Below are 19,625 nucleotides of genomic sequence, written 5' to 3' on the forward strand. Positions count from 1 at the left end.
ACAGAGGAGGGATCACCGCTATTTCAACCAATGGACAGTGCGCACCGGACCTGAGTGGCACATGCAAAACCAATAGATGAGTGTCTCAGCCTGAGTGACGTGCGCTTCAGCCTACGGGCGGCCCATGGGGCGGTGCGGTGCGCCGCGGCCGTAGTGCGAACCATGGGAGGTGGCTGGTGGTGGGCTCGGGCTGCCCGCCTTGCCCGACTCCGCTTCCGGGGGGCACTGCTGCCGCCTCCGCGGCCCCGGAGCGGGGGCGCCCGGGGGTCCTTTGCTCCTGGCCACGGCCCCCGCGCTGGGGCTTCGCCGCCCCCAGTGTCCGAGCTGGACCGCGCAGACGCCTGGCTCCTCCGGAAGGCTCATGAGACAGGTCTGGGGCTGTGGCTGGGGTCGGCCCGGATGGGAGAGGGGGTTCCGCATAGCCGAGCTGTCCGCGCGCGTGAGTGGAGGATGGTGGTGGGATTTCTGCTGGAAACGGGGCCCGGGCTCAGGAGGGAGAAGGGCTTCCGTGTAAGCGCAGGCTGCAAGAGCGCAGTCTGTCCGCATAGGAGAAGGGCTTGTGGATGGGACCGTGGGTCCGGTTTATGGGGTGCAGTAGGGATTGGAGAGGTTGGTCGGGTCAGGACAGGCAGCCTTATCAGACTGCGCTGTCTGGGTGGGAGAGGCTTCCAAAGAGGGCTATGGGCGGGGGAGTTGCCTACAAGAGGGGGCCTCGTTGGAGGGGCCAGTTCAGATTAAAGAGGCGACCACTCTGCATAAAGCGGGAGCGTGGAGCCCCACAGAAGAGGGAGGAAGTTGCGGATTAGAAGAGGGAACAACCAATAGAAGAAAATCTCTGGGCTGATTGGAGGGCGTGCTGCTTCTGGCTGCAGGGGGCGGGGCCTCATGTGGGCGGTGGGGGTCCGGATTGGAGAGTACTGGTCTTGTAGGTACAGGATGGGGTAGGGGTGGGGGGATTGTAACCCGACTAGTCCCCGTTAGTGCCACACCAAGGACTTGAATGGATGTGAATGACACCAAGGAAGAGCATACCCAGCAGCAGATAGGGAGATTTCAGAAAACTGAAGGGGGAGGCTGGAGAGAGAGGCCTGGGGGAGTTGGGGGGTAACAATTTGTCGGGAGGTCTGAGGAAGAAGTGAGGGGGCACCTCTTGGGGATACACATGTGGGAAGGACGTTGACCAAGATGACCTCTTGGGACCTTCCTGTCCTCAGGTTTAGGTTCTGCAATTTTGATCTTAGATCCTCCGCCAGATTCTGCGGACCGTCTTTTGAATCTTTGGTGTTGCAGAGTTTGGGGTGGGGAGGGGCTCAGAGATGGAGACGAGGGAGGGTTTTGGGAGGATAGGGTTTGGTAGGCGGACGGCCAGGACAAGGTGGGGATTGGGGGCCAGACTGGGTGGTGAGAAGAAGAGGCGCCCCTCAGTTTGACTGTCTGGGCTGGGGGGCTGCAGAGCAGGGTTTGGGCTGATGCTGATTTCTCCGCCCTGCCCCACCCCCTCCAGCCTTCCTCTCCTGGTTCCGCAATGGCCTCCTGGCATCAGGCATCGGGGTCATCTCCTTCATGCAGAGTGATATGGGTCGGGAGGCCGCCTACGGTGAGTGCAGACCCCACTGGGGAGGGTAGACTCCTGCCCCAACCCGTCACCCCCCTCAGAGTCACCCCCCTCAGAGTAAACGTCGCTAAAACCCGTCATTCTTCCCCCACCGGAAGCGGCCTCACCTTCACTTGTGAGTGTCCACCTTCTACCCACCCCATCCCTACCTCCTGGGCACCGGACCCACCAGTGGGGGGGGGGGCTCAGGGCAGGGCTGTGGGTCCTCATCCTTTCCAATCTGACTTCTCAACAAAGATGAGGGTCCCTGTCCCAGCCCCACCCCGCAGCCTGGTCCTGCCCCTGTCCCACCGACCTTATCTTTGCTCTCAGACCAGCCCCCCACCTCCAAGCCTAGCCACCCCTCCGATTCCTTCTCCTGTCCCCGACCTTGGCTCTGTACTGTCCCTGACCCCTACCCTGCTCTTGAGTGTGCCCCGTCCCCTTTCTAACACCACCTCAGTCCCGTGGACGGCCTGGGCCCCCAGGATCAGCCTCCCTGACGCCGGCCCGCACTCTGTCCCACAGGCTTCTTCTTGTTGGGCGGCCTGTGTGTGGTGTGGGGCGGCGCCTCCTATGTGGTGGGCCTGGCGGCTCTGCGGGGGCCCATGCAGCTCTCGCTGGGGGGCGCGGCCGCAGGCGTGGGCGCCGTGCTGGCCGCAGGCCTGCTCTGGGCATGCGCCGTCGGCCTCTACATGGGCCAGCTGGAGCTGGACGTGGAACTGGTGCCCGAAGACGACGGGACCGCCGCGGCGGAAGGGCCGGACGAGGCGGGCCGGCCGCCACCGGAGTGAGCCGCAGGGCCGCGGGGAACGGCCGGGCGCCGGACTGCCGGGGCCCGAGGACCGGGACATTAAAACCTGACCCTTCCCTCGCTCCCGATTCCGAGTGGTGGTTGCTTTTGCGGGGATGCTGAGCGAAGGAGGAGGGTAGGGGCGGAAGGCGCTGGGGGGCACGTGGAGATACCTAAGAAGGACGAAAAGGAGAGAGGAGCTCCCTGACCCCAGAGACGAGCCACAGAGCGGGAGCAGGCGTTTAATTCACCGGGGCTGAGAGCCCTGGTCCCCACCCATCCCCCAGGTCCGGCCACGTTGGGGGCTGTTCCAGTCCTCAGTCCCCTTTCCGCTGCGCCCTGGTGCCCAGGGGCCCCGGGTAGGGCAGGCCCAGCGCGGGATAGAAGGCCTCGGGGAGGGTGGGGCCCGGGCCCAGCCTCTGCAGGTGCGGGTACACGAGGCCCAGCTCGGCAGGGCCGTAGCGGATGGTGCCAGGCGCGCACAGGCCCCGCACCACGGGGGGCAGGAAGCCAGTGTGCAGGAGGGAAGGTGGGGGGTCCCCGGGAGGCGCCAGGCCCCACGGCCCCACCAGGTCCTGCTTCAGGGCCCCCGCCCGGATGACCGACGTGAACTCAGGCCTCGATGGGGCCAGGTGGCCGGACGGCTTCTCATCTCCACTGGCCTCCGGGTCTTCGGTCTCCCCCGGGCCGGGCTCCACTTTGATGGGTTTGCCCCGGGGCTGGGGGGCCTTGTCCTCCTGCGGGGGGACGGCCTGCTTTCCTTCCACTGGAGGCTCTGGCTCTGCAAGAGGAAGATTCTGAAGGGCTCCGTGTGTGCTCTTCCCCAGCCCTCAGCCTTCCCATCTGTGGAATAGAGCGGCGCCCGGTGGTCAAGACCCGTGGAGCTCTGCTGGAGGGGTTTGGTCCCCTTAGGGGACACTTGGCAAAGTCCGGAGGCAGTTTTCGTTGTCACAACTGGGGAGGAGGATACTCCTGGATTCTAGTGGGTAGAAGTCAGGGGTGCTGCTAAATGCCCTGCAATGCATGGGACGGCCACCACCACAAAGCGTGACCATGCCCCAGAGGTCAGAGGCTCTGGTCTGGACCCAGGCTGTCCCATAGGACTTCCTTCGAGGGTGGAAGGAAGTTCCATATCTGCACTGGCCACCTATGGCCACCAAGCTCTTCAAACGTGGTGAGTACAACTAAGGAAATGGAATTTTCATTTTAATCGTACTGTAAATAGCCACACGTGAAGCTAGTGGCTTCCGCACCAGACAGCACAGGTCCCAGAGGCCACTCGGAGGCTCCCAGGGGCTGGGGGCAGGAGGAGGGCTCACCTGTGGGTGCTGGCTCCGGGCTGGATGTGTCCTCATGGGCCACACTGGCCGGAAGCTGGAAGGCGTCCAGAGGTATCTGGCCCCCCTCGGCTTGACTGGGACAAGACAGATGGGATTGGGAGCTCGAGTCCCGGGCCACTCAGCCTCTGGTGAGGGGAGACTCCCTTCTGCCTGCCAGCCTTGTGAGTGTAGGCTTCCCCTCCCCCTCTGAGTGTAGACACTTCCCCCCGCCCCCTCCCGAGGCACTTAGGACTCATCATTGGACCCCAAACTCCAAGTTGGCTTCTAGCCCAGCTTGGCCCAGTCTCCCGAGGCCAAACCTTTGCAGCCCGTGGTGCCCTGGATGTCACCACCTAAGTGTCCCCCGGGTACCTCATGCTCATCTGACCTCAGCATCTTCCTTCCAAACCTGCTGCTCCTCTCAGAGGCTCAGACCCAGGCCCCGCAAAGCCAGAGATGGCCAGATGGCCGCCTCCCCTCCTCCGCCTGTGCTGCCTGGCATTTCCCAGGACCTGGCTCCTGGCCTCCCAGTCCCTTTCTTGCCCCGCAGACCTCCCTCTACATGGCAGCCAGAGTGGGCTTTCCAATAAGCAGATCTGACTGTGACTCTCCAGCCCTAAACCCTTCCATGGCTCTCCAGTGCCCCCACCATCATCCTAAGCTTCGTCTCTCGAGACTCTATACTCCAGCCCAGAGCACTCCCTGTGGTTCCTCAGATGGGTCCGGCCGTGACTCTGAGCCTTTGCCTATGCTGTGCCCTCGGCCCGGAACGTCCTTCCCACCTCCAGCTTCTTTCCATCATCTGCTCTGCTCTGTGGTGGCCCTCCTCTGGTAAGAGCCTGCCATGGCTCCCCAGTGCCCCAGAATCACTCTGGGCCTGAGGCCACTTCACATCTGCCTCTTTCTCCCTGGAAGCGATTGTCACTCCGCCACCCACCCCTGGCCTCCTGCAAGCTCATTCCTCCTCCAGGCCTTTACTCTCACTGGACCCTGTTCCCCTTCATGTTTTCACCACCACCGCCCACATCTGTCCTTTTCTAGAAGCCCTCCCTGAAGAGCCCCCGCCCGAAGGTGGGGAGAGCTGGCAGAATCTTCTGGAGGGAGTTCTGAGCTCCCCACGGGAGAGGAGAGGGGCGCAGCACTCACCTGAGCACGTAGCTGACCCAGAGCACGTGGCGCTCTCCAGGGCTCTTCCCGCTCATGGCCACGGTGGCCACGGACTGCAGCCACACAAAGCCCCCGGCGCGCTGCAGCCAACGGTAGTAACCGGTCATCACCTGGCCCTTGTCCAGCACTGGGCCCAGCCCAGGGACCGGAGATACCGGAAGGCATGGGGTAGGGGGCGGGATGAGGTGAGAGGGGCAGAGAGGCAGGCAGTGGGAGAGAGGTGGACAGGGAGACGGGCAGAGAGGGGGCAACAGGGAAACAGGAAGGGTGGACGGCGTGGAGAAGAGAAAGGCAAAGTGCAGAGAGGGAGGCAGAGAGAGCCCGAGTCAGAAAGACGGAGCGGTAAGCCGGCATCAAGGCCCCTGAATTTTGAAGGGTGGGTCAGAGCGACCCCACGGTTCCCCTTACTCCCCACGCCCCCATCCTGAGCCGTTGCTCAGTCTCCTTGCTGCTCTTCCTGTGCTGAATGGAGCCCCCGGAGGTGGCAGCAGGAGGGACTGTGGTCAGCCCGGGAGAAGGACTTCCAGGGAGTGGGGCAGCGGGGGTGCTCAGGTCTGGGGTGAGGGGTCCTCACGGTCCAGGTGGCTTTGGCGGATCCTGGTTGCATCCTGTCCGTGGACAAACTGGTAGCAGCTGCGGCCCACTAGCTCCGAGGGCCCCAGGTCCATGTGGTCGCTGACTCTGAGGGCAGGGGGCAACAGAGAGGAGGGGAGAAGGGGTCCCAGACCATGGGGTGGGGAGAAAGAGGCCGGGTTGGCTCTGGAATCCCTGAGGGTCCAAACCCTGGCTCTGGAGTGCTCTGAGTCTCAGTTTTTCCCTCTGTAAAATGGGTGGGAGAATATCTAAAATAATAATAAATAATAAATAAAAAATAATTCAAGCAGACGGCACTCCTGGGTGTGGGGTGGCCCGGGCACTCCGGAGGCGCTCGGTGCGTGGAGACTATTTCGCTATTTAATTTCCCCCCACTGCGTGGTGCGGGAGAGTGGATGAGAGATGAGAGGCCGGAGAGGCAGAGAGAAAAAGGAACAGGGAAGGGCGGAGCTCTGCAGGAGGGAGGGCCTGGGCCTCTCAGAATCGAGCACAGCCCCGCCTCCATCCCAGAGGCCCCGCCCCAGGCCCCGCCCTAGCCTCCGCCTTCACTCCCTCTTCCAGTTCGCCCTCCGCTGCTTTCCCTCCTCCCGCGGCTCCCCAGGGCCCCGCCCCCAACCCCCGACCCCGAGCTCCTCTGACTTCCTGCCTACGCCCCTCTCCCGTGCGCCCCCATCCTCCCACCTCAGCCCCCAACCCCGGTACCTGCTCTCACAAGCAAGGATGGTGAGACCCAGGCTGAGTCGGAAGACGATCATGTGTCCGTGCAGCGGCAGCTCAGCCAGCGGGGCCGGGGGCAATGTGTGGCCAAGGGCCACAAGGCCCAGGGCGCGGGCCCGAAGGCGACCGGTCACATGGATGACCTGCAGGTGGCAGGCGCGATCGGAGGAGGGCAAGGCGGGGCCCGTGGGGCGGGAGGACCACAGCCTGGCCACAGGGCCTGGCTCTGGCTGTCATCCCCAAGAACTGGGGCCCGTGGACAGAGCTGTCATGAATACAGGCGCTCTCCTTGGGCCAGGGAGGGGGCCCGGGAGTCAGAGGCTGGGGCGGAGAGCTCACACCCACCTTGTACCCTGAGGCCTTGACGTGCAGTCCCCTCTTGGTGAGGGTGGATTTCATGCGGATGAAGAAGGAGCGCTCCTGCACCCGGGAGGAGGGGGGCACGTCGGTGGGTCTGGCCTCTGGGGCGAAGAGTGAAGGAAGGTTATGGGGTCCTGAAGAGGACACACACGGGCCACCCCGCCCTCTACAGAGCTATCCAGACACAGGGTCATGGCCACAGTCACACAGACGCACCTACTGGTTCTACAAGCCCACTGACATCCTACATCAACCTCCCCTCCCAGCAGCGCCCAGCCTGGTCTTTCTAAAGCTCAGATCTGACCCCATCCCTCCTCTGCTCTGAACCTGCCATGGCTCCCTAGTACCCTTGGGGGAAAGCCCAGCTCCTCCTCACCATGGCCTAAAACTTTGGCAGGGACTATCTCCTGCTGACATCATCTCTAGCCACAACCTTCAGGTCTCAGATCAGACATCTCCTCCAGGAAGTCCTCCCTGACCCCCAGGCTGGGTCAGCTGCCCCTCTGGGGTCTCCTACCCCAGCACTGCCCACTCTGGGTCATCACTGTCTGGGGACAGGGTCAGTCTCCCCCACTGGACTGTGAGTCCCGGGAGGGTGGGTCTGGGGCTCTTGTCACCACTGTGTCCCCAGCCCTGCCCAACAGAGGGCTGAGCACAGAGTGGGGGCTTGGGCTATAGCAACAAATAAGCCACACAAATACAGATTATTCTATAAACCCTGTGAAATTGTCTTATAAATACGCTCACACCCACAGGACCCTGTGCCTCAAACTCAGGTGTAAATATAATCACGCTCCCTAACAGTCCCACACGTGTCACAAACATCTCCCCAAGCTTGCAAGCACTGCTGAGCTCAGATGGTTTGGGTATTAAGCAAGCCCCATATAAGAAAAGCCTATTTATGAGAGAGATAACCTCAGTCCCCCAATATCTCAGAGCTAAAAGGAACTTTCAGGGTAATCTCCAACACCCTCCCCAAAATGGAGTGGAATTTTCCACTGGAGAGAAGGAGTAGAAAGAAGCACAGGCGCTGGAGTCAGACAAGCCTGGGCTGGAGTCCAGCTCAATCACTTACAGCTGATATGGGACCCTTAACCTCTCTGTGCTGTGCCCCAGGCTCCTCCTCTATAAAATGGAGATAGTCATAGCTCCTGCTTTGTGGACTTGTGGTTAGGATTTAATAAAATTAGGTACGTAAAGGCAGGGCACGTGTAAATGCCCAATAAGCACACGTTGTTGTTATTATTTAGCAAAGCCTGGTTCCATCTCCCACCCACAGGCACCCACCTCCACTCTGCTGCCAGAGGCGTCTTTCTAAAGTTCAAATCTTGGGGATCCAGGCAATCTTAGGGAGCCACGTCTCGCTACCTCAATTTAGGCTCTGATTCATTTTACAAAAACTGGCTTGCAAAACTCTAACAAGAGTGTTTTCGTATTTGGATATATTGTACCCAGCATCCCCTGAGCTACCCTCGGGCCTCTTTCTTTGGGGATCCTGAGAATTACCGATTTCAGCGGTATCCGCAAGCGAGGAGGACGACGAGGAGGAGGAGGAAGAGGAGGGGACGGAGGGCGGGGTGGGGGGCCCGGGGGTCGGGGCCCGCAACCCCAGTTGCTCCAGCACCTCGGAGTGGTCCCCCGGATGAATGTAGTCGAAGAGGCTGCTGCCCGTCAGCTCCACCTGCCGGCGAAGGAGGGGGATGCAGGGGGCGGGTGAGGTGCGCGCGCAGTCACTCGCCCGCCTGTTCTGCCACAGGCTCACTCGCCTGCAAGCAGGTGTGTGTGTTTTATTAGAAAATATATACATATTTAAACCCTTTTAAAGGAGGATATAAACTTAGGCGCTTCCCGTGCCCTCCCACTTCAAACCCAGAGATTATTAAGGATTTTCTGCCCCTGCCTACAGTATAAAGAAGCTGTGTATGTGGTTGGGATGGGGGTGTCGGAAGCCTTCATATACGCAGCTCTTGCTTACTCACTCACCCCCATACAGCAAACAACTGCGCCCTGAAATGACTCACAGGATGGAAATCAGGACACAAGCAGTGGAATGGCTTTCAAACTCTTTAAAGAGTTAGAACCCTTTAATTAGACAGACTTTTACATTCAATTCAATCCTCAAATCTCTCACAGGAGTCCCCTTATCTCCACACCTTCCCAGTCCCGGCACCCAGCTTCTCCCTGCTGTGTTTCTGTCCCAGCGTCCTCACTGGTCTTCTGGCCTTCCGTCCCCACGTACATACCCCTCCTTAAGTTACTGCCCTGACCATGGCCCTCCTCCTCTCAGAAACCTACCATGGGACTTCCCTAGGGGCGCAGTGGTTAAGAATCTGCCTGCCAATGCGGGGGATACGGGTTTGAGCCCTGGTCCTGGAAGATCCCACATGCCGTGGAGCAACTAAGCCCGTGCGCCACAACTACTGAGCCTGCCGCTCTAGAGCCCGAGAGCCACAACTACTGAGCCCACAACTACAGAAGCCCGTGCGCCTAGAGCCCGTGCTCCGCAACAAGAGAAGCCACCGCAACGAGAAGCCTGCGCACCGCAACGAAGAGTTGCCCCCGCTCGCCGCAACTAGAGAAAGCCCGCACGCAGCAACAGAAAGCCAACGCAGCCAAAAATAAAAATAAATAAAATAAAATTTTAAAAAAAGAAAAGAAACCTCCCATGGCTCCCACTGCCCCTGGGCTTGGCGTCACATGCTTCCCTCTATATCCCTCATTAAACACCCCCCTCACACACACCAGCTTTGAGCCTTTCCCTCCACTCTTCCTCCCTCCCTTCCTCTTGTCCGTATTCTCCCATCAGGGTCTTCCTTCTCCAGGAACCTCCAACAACTCACTGAAGAGCTGCTCACGGAGGCCAAATACCAATGCACTGAATTTTCTAAATTTACCATATGTCAAAATCTTTGTGAAAATGATAAAAGTTGACAGCAATTTGTACTGATTGTATTGGAAAGGCCTAAGATGCTGCAAGGAGCCAAGACTCCAGGGATGGGGGCTTTTGGCTTCTCTTTGCCCTACTTTTACATTTCACCCACCAGCTGCAGGAGCTGGAACAGAAACAGTGGGTTGAAATAAAGGCAAAGGGGCTTCCCTGGTGGCGCAGTGGTTGAGAGTCCGCCTGCCGATGCAGGGGACACGGGTTCGTGCCCCGGTCCGGGAAGATCCCACGTGCCGCGGAGCGGCTAGGCCCGTGAGCCATGGCCGCTGAGCCTGCGCGTCCGGAGCCTGTGCTCCGCAACGGGAGAGGCCACAACAGTGAGAGGCCCGCAAAAAAAGGCAAAATGAAAACTAGTCAACTAAAATGCCACAGAAAATCTTCCAAGCTGGAAAACCGAAGCCCTTCCGGTACAAATTGCTGTAATCCTTTAAAAGTGTTAAGAATAAACAAGTTTTGGTAAATACGGTACAGTTGGCAACCATTCATAGGCAAATTAGTCTTTCTGCTATTTTGCTTTCTCCAAATCGACCTCTTACTTTAATAACCCTCCTCTGCCTGGGAGGAGGAGGAGCCATGTTAGGTGCCATGTGGGGTTCCAAGAAACACACTTTGGGAACCAAAGATCCAGTCTTTTTTTTTTTTTTTTTTTTCATGCTGGGAGGGATGGTGAGGCCAGGAGAGAGGAGGGCCGGCAAGGGAGATGGCAGGTGAGCCAGTCCAGGCAGGCTGCTGCGGGCCCCTTACCTGTGAGAGACCCAGATAAATGGAGACTGTCTCTGAGATGTAGAGGAACTTCCCTTCCTGGTTCAAGGCAAACACGAAGCCGTCCAGGGACTAGAGTGGGGAGAGACGGGGTCGGGGAGAGGAGGGCCTGGCATCTGTAAGAGGTTCTGAAATCTGGATCTCCGCCTGGGATGGATTATTCTGGGGTAAAGCGCTTCAGTGCCCTGGGGGGCAGCAGGAGGGGGGGCCTGAGCATTCTGCCTCCCAGTTCTGGGGCTCCCCAACGGGACCGATGCTGGAGAAAAGGGTGCGGTTCTCCCGAGACGGCCACCAGGTGGCAGCAAGGAGCAGCAGGCAGGGAAGGTGCCTCACCTGCAGGATGTGTCCTCCCAGGTGCTGCTCGAAGACTTCGGAGACCAGAGCCACGGGGCCCCTGCGGCCTGGGGCTGGGGGAAGAGGGAGGGGTGAGGCCAGGGCCTGTTGGCCCTATGAAGAATCGAATAGGTGGTGTGAAATAAAGAAGCATGGGGGGTTTCCCTGGTAGCGCAGTGGTTAAGAATCCTCCTGCCAATGCTGAGGACACAACTACTGAGCCTGCGCTCTAGAGCCTGCGAGCCACAACTATTGAGCCCACGTGCTACAACTACTGAAGCCTGCGCCCCTAGAGTCTGTGCTCTGCAACAAGACACCGCAATGAGAAGCCCGTGCACCGCAACGAAGACTAGCCCCCCGCTCGCCGCAACTGAAGAAAGCCCGGGTGCAGCAACAAAGACCCAACGCAGCTAAAAATATTTTATTTATTTATTTATTTAAAATAAATAAATAAATAAAAGAAGCACGGGGTTAAGGTCTGTGGAAGGAGGGGGTGTTTGAGCTCAGACCTGAAGGGTGAGAAGGAGGCAGATAGGAGACAGAAAAGGAGAGAGACAGAGAGACAGAGACATTGAGAGACACAGACAGACAAATAGATGGACAGAGAGATATCAGGAAATAGAGAAAGAAATAAGGACGTTACAACTCAACAACAAAAGGATGAACAACGCAATTCAAAAATGCGCAATGCATTTGAACAGACATTCTTGCAAACAAGATGCACAAATGGCCGATAAGCACATGAAAAGATGTTCAACATCATTAGTCATTAGCAAAATGCAAATCAAAACCACAATGAGAGATCACTTCACACCCGCTAGGATGGTTTGAATTTTTTTTTTAAATAGAAAATAAGTGTTGGCGAGGATGTGGAGAAATTGGAACCCCCGTGCATTGCTGGTGAGAATGTGAAACGATGTGCCACTCTGGAAAATAGTTTGGCAATTCCTCAATAAGTCAAACATAGAATTACCATATAACCCAGCAATTCCACTCCTAGGTACGCACCCCAAAGAATTGCAAACAGGTGCTCTAACAAATCCTTGCACATGAATGTTCATAGCAGCATTACTCGTAATAGCCAAAAGGTGGAAACAACCCAAATGTCCATTAACTGATGAATGGATAAATAAAATGTGCTATATTCATAGAATGGAAGATTATTCATCCATAAAAAGAAATGGAGTACCGATCCATGCTACGACGTGAATGAACTTTGAAAACATTATGCTAAGCGAAAGAAGCTGAACACAGAGGCTACACAGTGTAGGATTCAATTTATATGAAACGTTCAGAAGAGGCAAATCCAGAGATGGAAAGCAGATCAGTGGTTGCCAGGGGCTGGGGGGAGGGGCAGGAGGAATGGGGAGGGACTGCTAATGGGACAGGGTTTTTGGAAGGTGATGGAAATGTTTTGGAACTAGATAGAAGTGCTGCTCGCACAACATTGTGGATGTGCTAAGCGCCACCGAGTTGCACACTGTAAAATGGTGAATTTCATGTTATATAAATTTTACCCCAATAAAATTATTTTAAAAAGAGAGAGGGGTAGAGACATATATAGACACAGAGAAACTGAGACAGAGATAGGTAAAGACAGAGAGACATAAAGAGATGGAGGGACAGAGGGAAAGAAATGCACAGAGACAGATACAGAGAAAGTGGCAGGAAGACGGAGATGGCGAAGGAGACAGAGACAGACAGAGACACAGGCCGACACAGGCCGACCCATCCCCCGCAGTGGGGAGCAGAGAGCTCCAGACATCCATGCTGGGCGTGGGCAGAGGCCCTGAGTTCCTGGACTCTGTTCCCACCCAGGGTGCCTTCCCTGACCCTGCAGAGAACGACCACCGCAAGGGGCCCGTGCCTAGACTGGGGAGCCAGTGACCTCGAGGGTCCCCAAGCACCTGGCTCCTGCAGGGCTGAGGGTCCAGTTCTGGTGTTAAGCCCCAGGACTGTTCCTCCCTGGCTGTGTGCCCTGGGACCAGTGCCTTCACCTCTCTGTGCCTCAGTTTCCTCCTCTGTCAGGTGGGTTTGCTAAGCGAGCTGATCTCACAGGGGTGTTGAGCATTCAGTTGGCTTAGGGAACTGAAAGGGCCTACCAGGCGCCCGCATGCAGCAGGTGCTCTGAAACAGAGCTGAGATCAGAATTAATAGCGTGATTACTATTGTTATTTCCAGACCATCAAAACACCAGGCGGCGAAACGCCGCCCCCTCCCCCCCAATCAGGGCGCAGCTCCCAAGCCCCGCCCCCAGCCCCTTAATGTTTGGTCACGCCTCCTCTCCCATGAGCACCCCCAACATCCCCACGGCTGTTCACACCCTTTTTCCACCCCCGCCTGGAGCTCCAGGAACAATAACTGTGTGTGTGTGGGGGGGTGACGGGGACCCCTCCCCCGAGATGCAGCGGGAACCAGCCGGGTGACAGGAAGGAACAATGCCGCCTGCTAATTGTCGCAATTTTCCCCTGTCATTTTTGCTAATTCCTTCATTTTCCCTCTCACAGGATCAGCCCAGGTCAGACTGAACGGCTGCAATTAACAGCCTTAATGGGCACGTCGGGAGGGGGCTGTGTATAGGGGGAGGGCTCAGCCACTTGCTGTTCCCCCATCCTTTCCCCAGCCTCTGTCCCCATCCCTGACTGATGTGTCTTATTACCCCCCGCCTCCCTCTGCCCCCAATCCACCAACTCCCTGACTCCTCTCTCTGTGTTCCCTCCTCTCTCCCACAAATACCTCAACTCCTGTGTCCCCCAAATTCAGCTGCAGGCTCTTCCCTACTTTCAGATCTGCCCCCTCCTCACATCCGGACCCCAACCATCATTTGCTCATTCAACAAACATTTGCTGAGTTTCTCATCAGAGCCTGCCTCTGCTGGAACAGAACTGCCCCAGTTGTCATCTTCCCCCTCACACAGAGGGGGCGCTGAGGGGCCGAGGGGAGAAGCCAAGACTTCTCCCAGGGGTCCCCCTCCACCTCCCATTCTCAACTGCCCTGGGCTAGGGCAGCTAATGAAGGGCTGGGACTTCATTAGCTTTGGAAGGGAGAGGGAGCCCCCTGCCATAATCAGAGTGCCTTGCTCCCTGGCAGCAGGCCTGAGGACTGGAGTGGGTGCATTTCTGCCTGTACTTTCCTCAGCTGCATCTGTGAAATGGGTCTAGGACTGGAGCTGAATGGGCTCATGCATGCAAATGGCACACAGCCAGGTACACAGTAGGTGAGTCCTGCACTATTCTCAGAATAAGCTCTACTTCGGGCACCTCTACCTTCTGGGGAGGCTACCTTACCATCCACCTTGACCCTCGCTTTCTCCCACACCTTCACCCATATTCTGCAAGTCCTGAGGCTGGACCCTCACTGCATCACCTGAATCCAACCACCTCTCACCCCACTGCCTCCACCCTGGTCTAGCTGCCCCACCTCCCATCTGGACGACTGCACTTGCCTCCTCACTGGGCTCCCAGCTTCTGCCCTCACATCCACCACCTCTGTGACTCCCATCTCACTTGGGGTAACAGCCAAAGTCCTCACCACGGCCCGAGAGGCCCTGCAGGACCTGGCCCCTGACCCGCTGACCACTTCCTGCCTCACTTACTCCTCTCTGGAGCCCCTGACCTCACAACTGTGGCCTGCATCTAGCAAGCTGATTGCTGTCTGCCTCAGGGCCTTTGCACTTGCTGTTCCCTCTGCCTGGAAAACTCTCCTTCCAGCTTTTCTCCTAGTTTTGCTCCCTCACCTCCTTCCAGTCTCAGCTCAAAGGTCACTTACTCAGAGATGCCATGCCTGACCTGTGAGTTGTGATGTCCCCGCTCCTCCCCTCATGCAGTTCTATAGTCACCCAAGAAATATTTAGTGACCCCTTACTGTGCCCTAGGCACTATTCTCAGCTCAGCACACAAGGTGCCGTAGGGGAGAAACACAATACACAAGAGAAATAAAAAAATATATAGTATTAGATGATGATCAGTACTATGGAAAGAAACAAGGCAGGAAAGGAAGATAGGACATGCTGGGAGCAGGGGGTTGTCATTTTTTTTTTTTAAGCACCTACTATATGCCACGTGCTACTCTCTCTCTCTCTCTTTTTTAAAGCCTTTATTGAATTTGCCACAATATTGCTTCTGTTTTATGTTTTGTTTTTTTGGCCCTGGGCATGTGGGATCTTAGCTCCCTGACCAGGGATCGAACCTGCACCCCCTGCACTGGAGAGCGAAGTCTTAACCGCTGGACCACCAGGGAAGTCCCAGGGTTGTCATTTTTAAGAGTGGTCAGGGAAGGCTTGACTGAAAAGCCCACATTCTAAGGGAAGGGAGTTCCTGGTGGAAGCCCAGCAAGTGCAAAGGCCCTGAGGTGGGAACAGCCTTCTCTGAACGGCAAGGTGGCCCATGTGGGGGAGGGGGTTGAAGAGGTCAGAGGGGTAGAAAGGTAATATCAGGGAGGTGGGGGGCAAGGGACCTACCATGTCAGGTGTGTAGGCCCACCTTTGAGGGCAGGGACTTTGTCCTGTTCCCTGCTGTGTCCCCAGCACCTAGAATGGTGCCTGGCACAGGGAAGGTATTCACTGGGCATTTGTTGAATGAATGACAAACACTGATAGGACATCAAGGCTGTCTCCTCCCCAGACTCAGAGCCCCCTGGCTAGACTTCAACATCATCTGTCATCCCATTTCACAGATGGTAGAGTAAGGCCCAGAGAGAGGCCGAGACTTGCAACATAGGACCCATCCCTGGAGACCCACAAGCATGCCAAGGATGGTGGTTGAGAAGGTGGGCTCTGGAGCCAGGCCACTTGAGTCTGAATCTCAGCTGAGCCCCTTCTCAGCTGTGTGACCTTGGGCAAAGAGCTTCACCTCTCTGGGTCTCAGTTTTCCCCTTCTATAAAATGGGAACATAGCATTGCCTCCCTCCGAAGATTTTTTGAGAGGATTAGCAAGTGAATTTGGATGCAGCACTCAACACCGTGTCTGTTATGTTATTGCTATTACTTTTGAGGAGAACACGGGAGCCCCCTCCTGTAAAGGAGAGAGCTTGAGGCACCATGCTTTGCTCTCTGACGGCAGCTAAGTCACTGTTCTCAGTTTTCCCATCTGAACTTGAAGCAGGTGCTTGGCCTCTTGTTGGGGACCCGGGAGAGCAGGAGATGCTCCCAGTGTCTTAATTTTGTGGGTACAGCGGGAGTCCACGCAGTTCCTCCCCCTTCCCACGCACAGGCAGGGAGGTCGCTGAGGTCAGTGGTCTCGAATTACCCATCCCGGCAAGCACAGAGGGGGGAGGCTGGACGCCGGAGGGGCTCTCTCGGCGTCTTCCCCCTTTCTCTCCCCGGGGCCTGGGGACAATAGACAAGATGTTTATCCCCCGCCGGCGCACATGTTGTTCGCGGTAATGGCAGTAATCAGCGGCGCTAATGCCGCATTCTCTCCGCGCCAGTCAATTCGCCTAATTACCGCCTGGGAAGCCGGATTATTTAAATTTAAATGGTGATTTATTGCGAGTTTAATCAATGCTATTTTCTCTCCCCCCTCCCCCCTGAGACCAGGGCAGGAGGGGAATTGGAGCCCCTCCAACCCCACCTTAAGGACAATCTTTCTTGGGGGTGGGGGGGGAAGTAGCCTAGGGTGCCCTGTCCCTGTCACCTGCGACCCAGATGAAGACGATTCGCTGTCTTCTCGTAATAAGAGTAAAGCAATAAAACATAAAATAGAAGTAATAACAATAAGATAACACTTCTGTATAATGAAGTCTGAACAATAAATGAAAGTAGATATCTATCTATCTATATATATCTGTGTTTTACATATTCTATATTTTAACATATTATTGATTGCATTTCATTATTGTGTCTTGGCCAGTAGGATGTCAGCCTGTCCAGGGCAGGCACTTTTATGCAGTTTGTTTCCTGCTGGATCACGAGGGCTCAGAACCGTAGCAGGCACACAGTAGATGCTCAATAAACCTGCAGGTCACCATTGATAACAGTGCTTTCTAGACATTGATCGTTTACTCTGTGCCAGGTGTGTTTAGGGTCTTTACACATATATATATTACCTGGTAGATCTTCTTCTCTTCTCAGCCCTGCGGGTGGGGGAGGGGCTTCATCATGATTCCCATTTCACAAGTGAGGCACAGAGAGGTGAGGCGACCTGCCCAGGGTCACAACGGTGGGGAGTGGCTGAGTGGGGACAGGGACCCCCGTCTTTCTAAAGCTCGCCATCTTACCTGCCATATTATCCTGTCTCCCTCCCGCATCCCAAACTGGGAATTCAGACTCTAGAGGTTCCCTCTGGGGTCCCTCAGGTCTGAGTGCGGGAGTTTCTTGCCCATTAGTGGTTAGGAGGCCCAGGCTGGGTGCCCCCTGTCCCGCCCATGGAGCTGTGATAATCTCCTTTGTGATAATAATGATTCATTTTCCCTGATAACAATAATAGCATTAACTGGTGGTATGATCCAGTGTGGCCAGGCCCGTGATTAGGCCAGAATTCATGAAATCGTCCCTACCTGGTGAGCCCGTTTTAGAGATGAGTAAACTGAGGCTTGGACAGTAGAAGCCGCCTGATAGGAACACACGAAAGGTCTGACTCCAAATCCTGTACTCCCTCCGGGTGCCGGAGCTGGGCGAGAGCTGGCGCGCACCCTCAGATACCGGGTGCCCTGCACCGGGGGAGCACGCCTGGACCCCCCCCCCCCACCCCCGCGCATGCGCACTCACCTAGGCCAGCCTGCGGCCCCGCGGACCTCAACCCCCAGGGTGGCGCCCCCAGAGCGGCGAAGCGGCGCAGGCGGAGGTAGGTGACGCTGAGGCGCACGATGGACGCCTTGTCCAGCTGGCTGGAGATGGCTCCGGGCAGCGGGAGTAGCTTGGCCAGCTCGAAGAACTCCAGGTTCTCCTTTCCGCGCCGCGAGCGCGCCGCGTTACGGGACTTCTCCTTGCGCTGCGCCTGCAGGCTGGGCGGGCGGCGCGGAGGGGGCGTCAGCGGGGCCCGGGGACTCAGGGGTCTGGGGTTGGGGGACGAGCCTCGCCTCTTGGGGCCTCGGGAACGGGACGGGATGTTGAAAGTGGATTCAACACTCCGGAGGTGGGGCAGAGCCTAAGTGTGACTTCTACACCCGGCCGTGGAGCAGAACCCGGGGTGTAAATTCTGGGGGAAGGAGGAGGAAGAGGAGAGAGAGAATGTTGGGTAGGAATTCCGAGGAAGGCGGCTAGGAACAGAGCGCCAGGTGTGTGGAGTGGGTGTTACAGAACAACAATTGAGCAACTCCGGGTAAGAAATTCTGGCCCGAGGGGGCGGGGCAGAAGGTGAGTGTGAATCCTCCCGGGGCACCGCCTTGGGGGCGGGGCCAAAGCCAGAGGGGCGGAGCTTTGCTCACCAGGGTCCGGGCGGGGTCTTGACCACAAACCCCGGCAGAAAGTCCCAAGGGACGCTGCCGCCGCGACCTCCCCCGCACCTGACCTCGCCTCCACCGCCACTGCTGGGGTAGGGGGCCGCCATCTCCGCGGAGACCCGCTCAGGCGGGCTCAGAGCAGCCTGCGGAGCTCGAGAGCCGCGTCTCCTGCAGCGGGAAGGAGCGGGAGGCAGCGCTCAGCGCCCGAGGGGGCAGGTGGGGTACCTGCGAGGGAAACCGAGGTCCACGTGGAGCGCAGGGTCCCAGCAAGGAGCTGTGGGCTAGATGCTGCCTCAGTTTCCCCTCCCTGGGGGCCCCGCTACGCAGTCCGCAGCTCTCACCGCGCCGGGCTCTGGGAGAAGCTCAGGACGAGGACGTGCCCCGCCGGCGCCTCCCCCGCGCCGCCCGCTAGAGCGCCCGCCTCACGCCCGCGCCGGGCCGGCTCCCGCATACCAATAGGCGCACGCGGCGCGCATACGGATCCGACCGGCCCGCGCGCTGCGTGCCAAGCATGCCCAAGCCCGGCGGGGGGCGGGCGCCTCGCCGGGGACCGGACGCGCCTGGCTGCAGCCCCCAGGGCCCTCTGCCCCGGGGAATCCGCCCCCAGAAGCCCATCCCAGGAGTCCGGTTCCTTGCATCTGCCGTGCGCCTATTTCTCGGGCTGGGCTAAGGAGGTAGGGGGGACAGAGGCCAGGGACCCCACCCTATGCTCTGCCCAAGGACCACCCCCAGCCCCTCGGGGTGATGCCACGTGTCCGGGCAGCCAAATCTCCGCAACCACAACTTCCTCCCTGAAGGCCCGGACGTGCGAGCCTCAACCCCAGATGCAGTGGCCAGAGCCTCAGCCCGAGGACGCCCCCAGGATGGACCAGACACTCGGGGCCCAAGTGTTCTAGTATCCAGATCCCGCAGAACAAGGAACGTGTTGAATTAGGTCTTCATTCCTCCAGGACTGGGCATTCAGGATCCACCCCCGCTCCCCATATCCACACCGCCCCCAAGCCTCCCCAGCCAAGTGTCCTGATGCCCTAGACCTTGGCGTCCAGGTCCCCCAGCCCCCTGTTTCTCCAGGACCCAACATCTATGCGCCCCCTCCCTCAGCCTCGGGATACAGGCGTTCCGATGCCCTAGCTCCCAGCACACTGGAGTTCCGGTCCCTTTTTCCTCCGGGACTCAGGAGTTCCCTGTCCTCTCATGCCAGCCCCCAGGCGTTCCCTACCCGCAGTATCCATAGCCTCGTTACCTGGCCACGGGTCAGGCTCCGGGCACGGCGTGGGGCCGGCCGGGCAGCGCAGCAGAGGAGCGGCCCCATAGACCCCGGGGCGGGCCGGGCTCGGCGAGTCGCGCGGGCTGTGGCGCTAGGCTCTGAGAGCCCACCGAGGCCTCGCAGACTTCGAGATGCGGGGACAGCGCTGGCGGGCGGGGGCGGGGCCTGCTGGAGCCCCGCCCACAGACTCTCCGCCCTTGGGTCCAGCCCAGCTCCAGCCACTCTGGCCTTTTCCGTGGTAGGGGTTTCCAAGCAAGGGAGTCCCGGGCTGCTCTGGTGTCCGAGTCCCCTCACCCCACCAGAACGAGAACGTCGAAGTCAGCTTCCCCACCCCGAGAGAAGAACACCAGAGTCCGGGCACCATCTCCATACCCCACTGGGAGGGACTATCATCC

At 58.1% G+C, this 19,625-nt stretch overlaps 2 protein-coding genes across 3 annotated transcripts; one reads left to right on the forward strand and one right to left on the reverse strand.

The window, feature by feature from the left end:
• Window positions 1-133: 133 nt before the first annotated feature.
• Window positions 134-2,470, forward strand: TMEM160 (transmembrane protein 160). The gene is made up of 3 exons (XM_059045478.2): window positions 134-370; window positions 1,505-1,597; window positions 2,123-2,470. Exons 1-3 carry the CDS (start codon window positions 163-165, stop codon window positions 2,386-2,388), a joined length of 567 nt encoding a protein of 188 aa, XP_058901461.1. The 5' UTR covers window positions 134-162; the 3' UTR covers window positions 2,389-2,470.
• Window positions 2,471-2,579: 109 nt separating this feature from the next.
• Window positions 2,580-19,377, reverse strand: NPAS1 (neuronal PAS domain protein 1). Of its 2 annotated transcripts, none has more exons than XM_059045469.2 (12): window positions 19,207-19,377; window positions 17,949-18,131; window positions 17,290-17,525; window positions 10,584-10,657; window positions 10,233-10,322; window positions 8,051-8,225; window positions 6,530-6,645; window positions 6,170-6,327; window positions 5,448-5,554; window positions 4,853-5,000; window positions 3,707-3,801; window positions 2,580-3,168 (listed from the first exon to the last, which is right to left on the reverse strand). In XM_059045469.2, the coding sequence occupies exons 2-12, from the start codon at window positions 18,068-18,070 to the stop codon at window positions 2,705-2,707; spliced, it is 1,785 nt and encodes a 594-aa protein (XP_058901452.1). In that variant the 5' UTR covers window positions 18,071-18,131; window positions 19,207-19,377; the 3' UTR covers window positions 2,580-2,704. The 2 variants fall into 2 exon arrangements, with proteins under 2 accessions (XP_058901452.1, XP_066876413.1); XM_067020312.1 differs by having other exon boundaries at window positions 17,949-18,188.
• Window positions 19,378-19,625: the final 248 nt, after the last annotated feature.

This window comes from Kogia breviceps, chromosome 18 (genome assembly GCF_026419965.1).
Source record: "Kogia breviceps isolate mKogBre1 chromosome 18, mKogBre1 haplotype 1, whole genome shotgun sequence".
NCBI lineage: Eukaryota > Metazoa > Chordata > Mammalia > Artiodactyla > Physeteridae > Kogia > Kogia breviceps.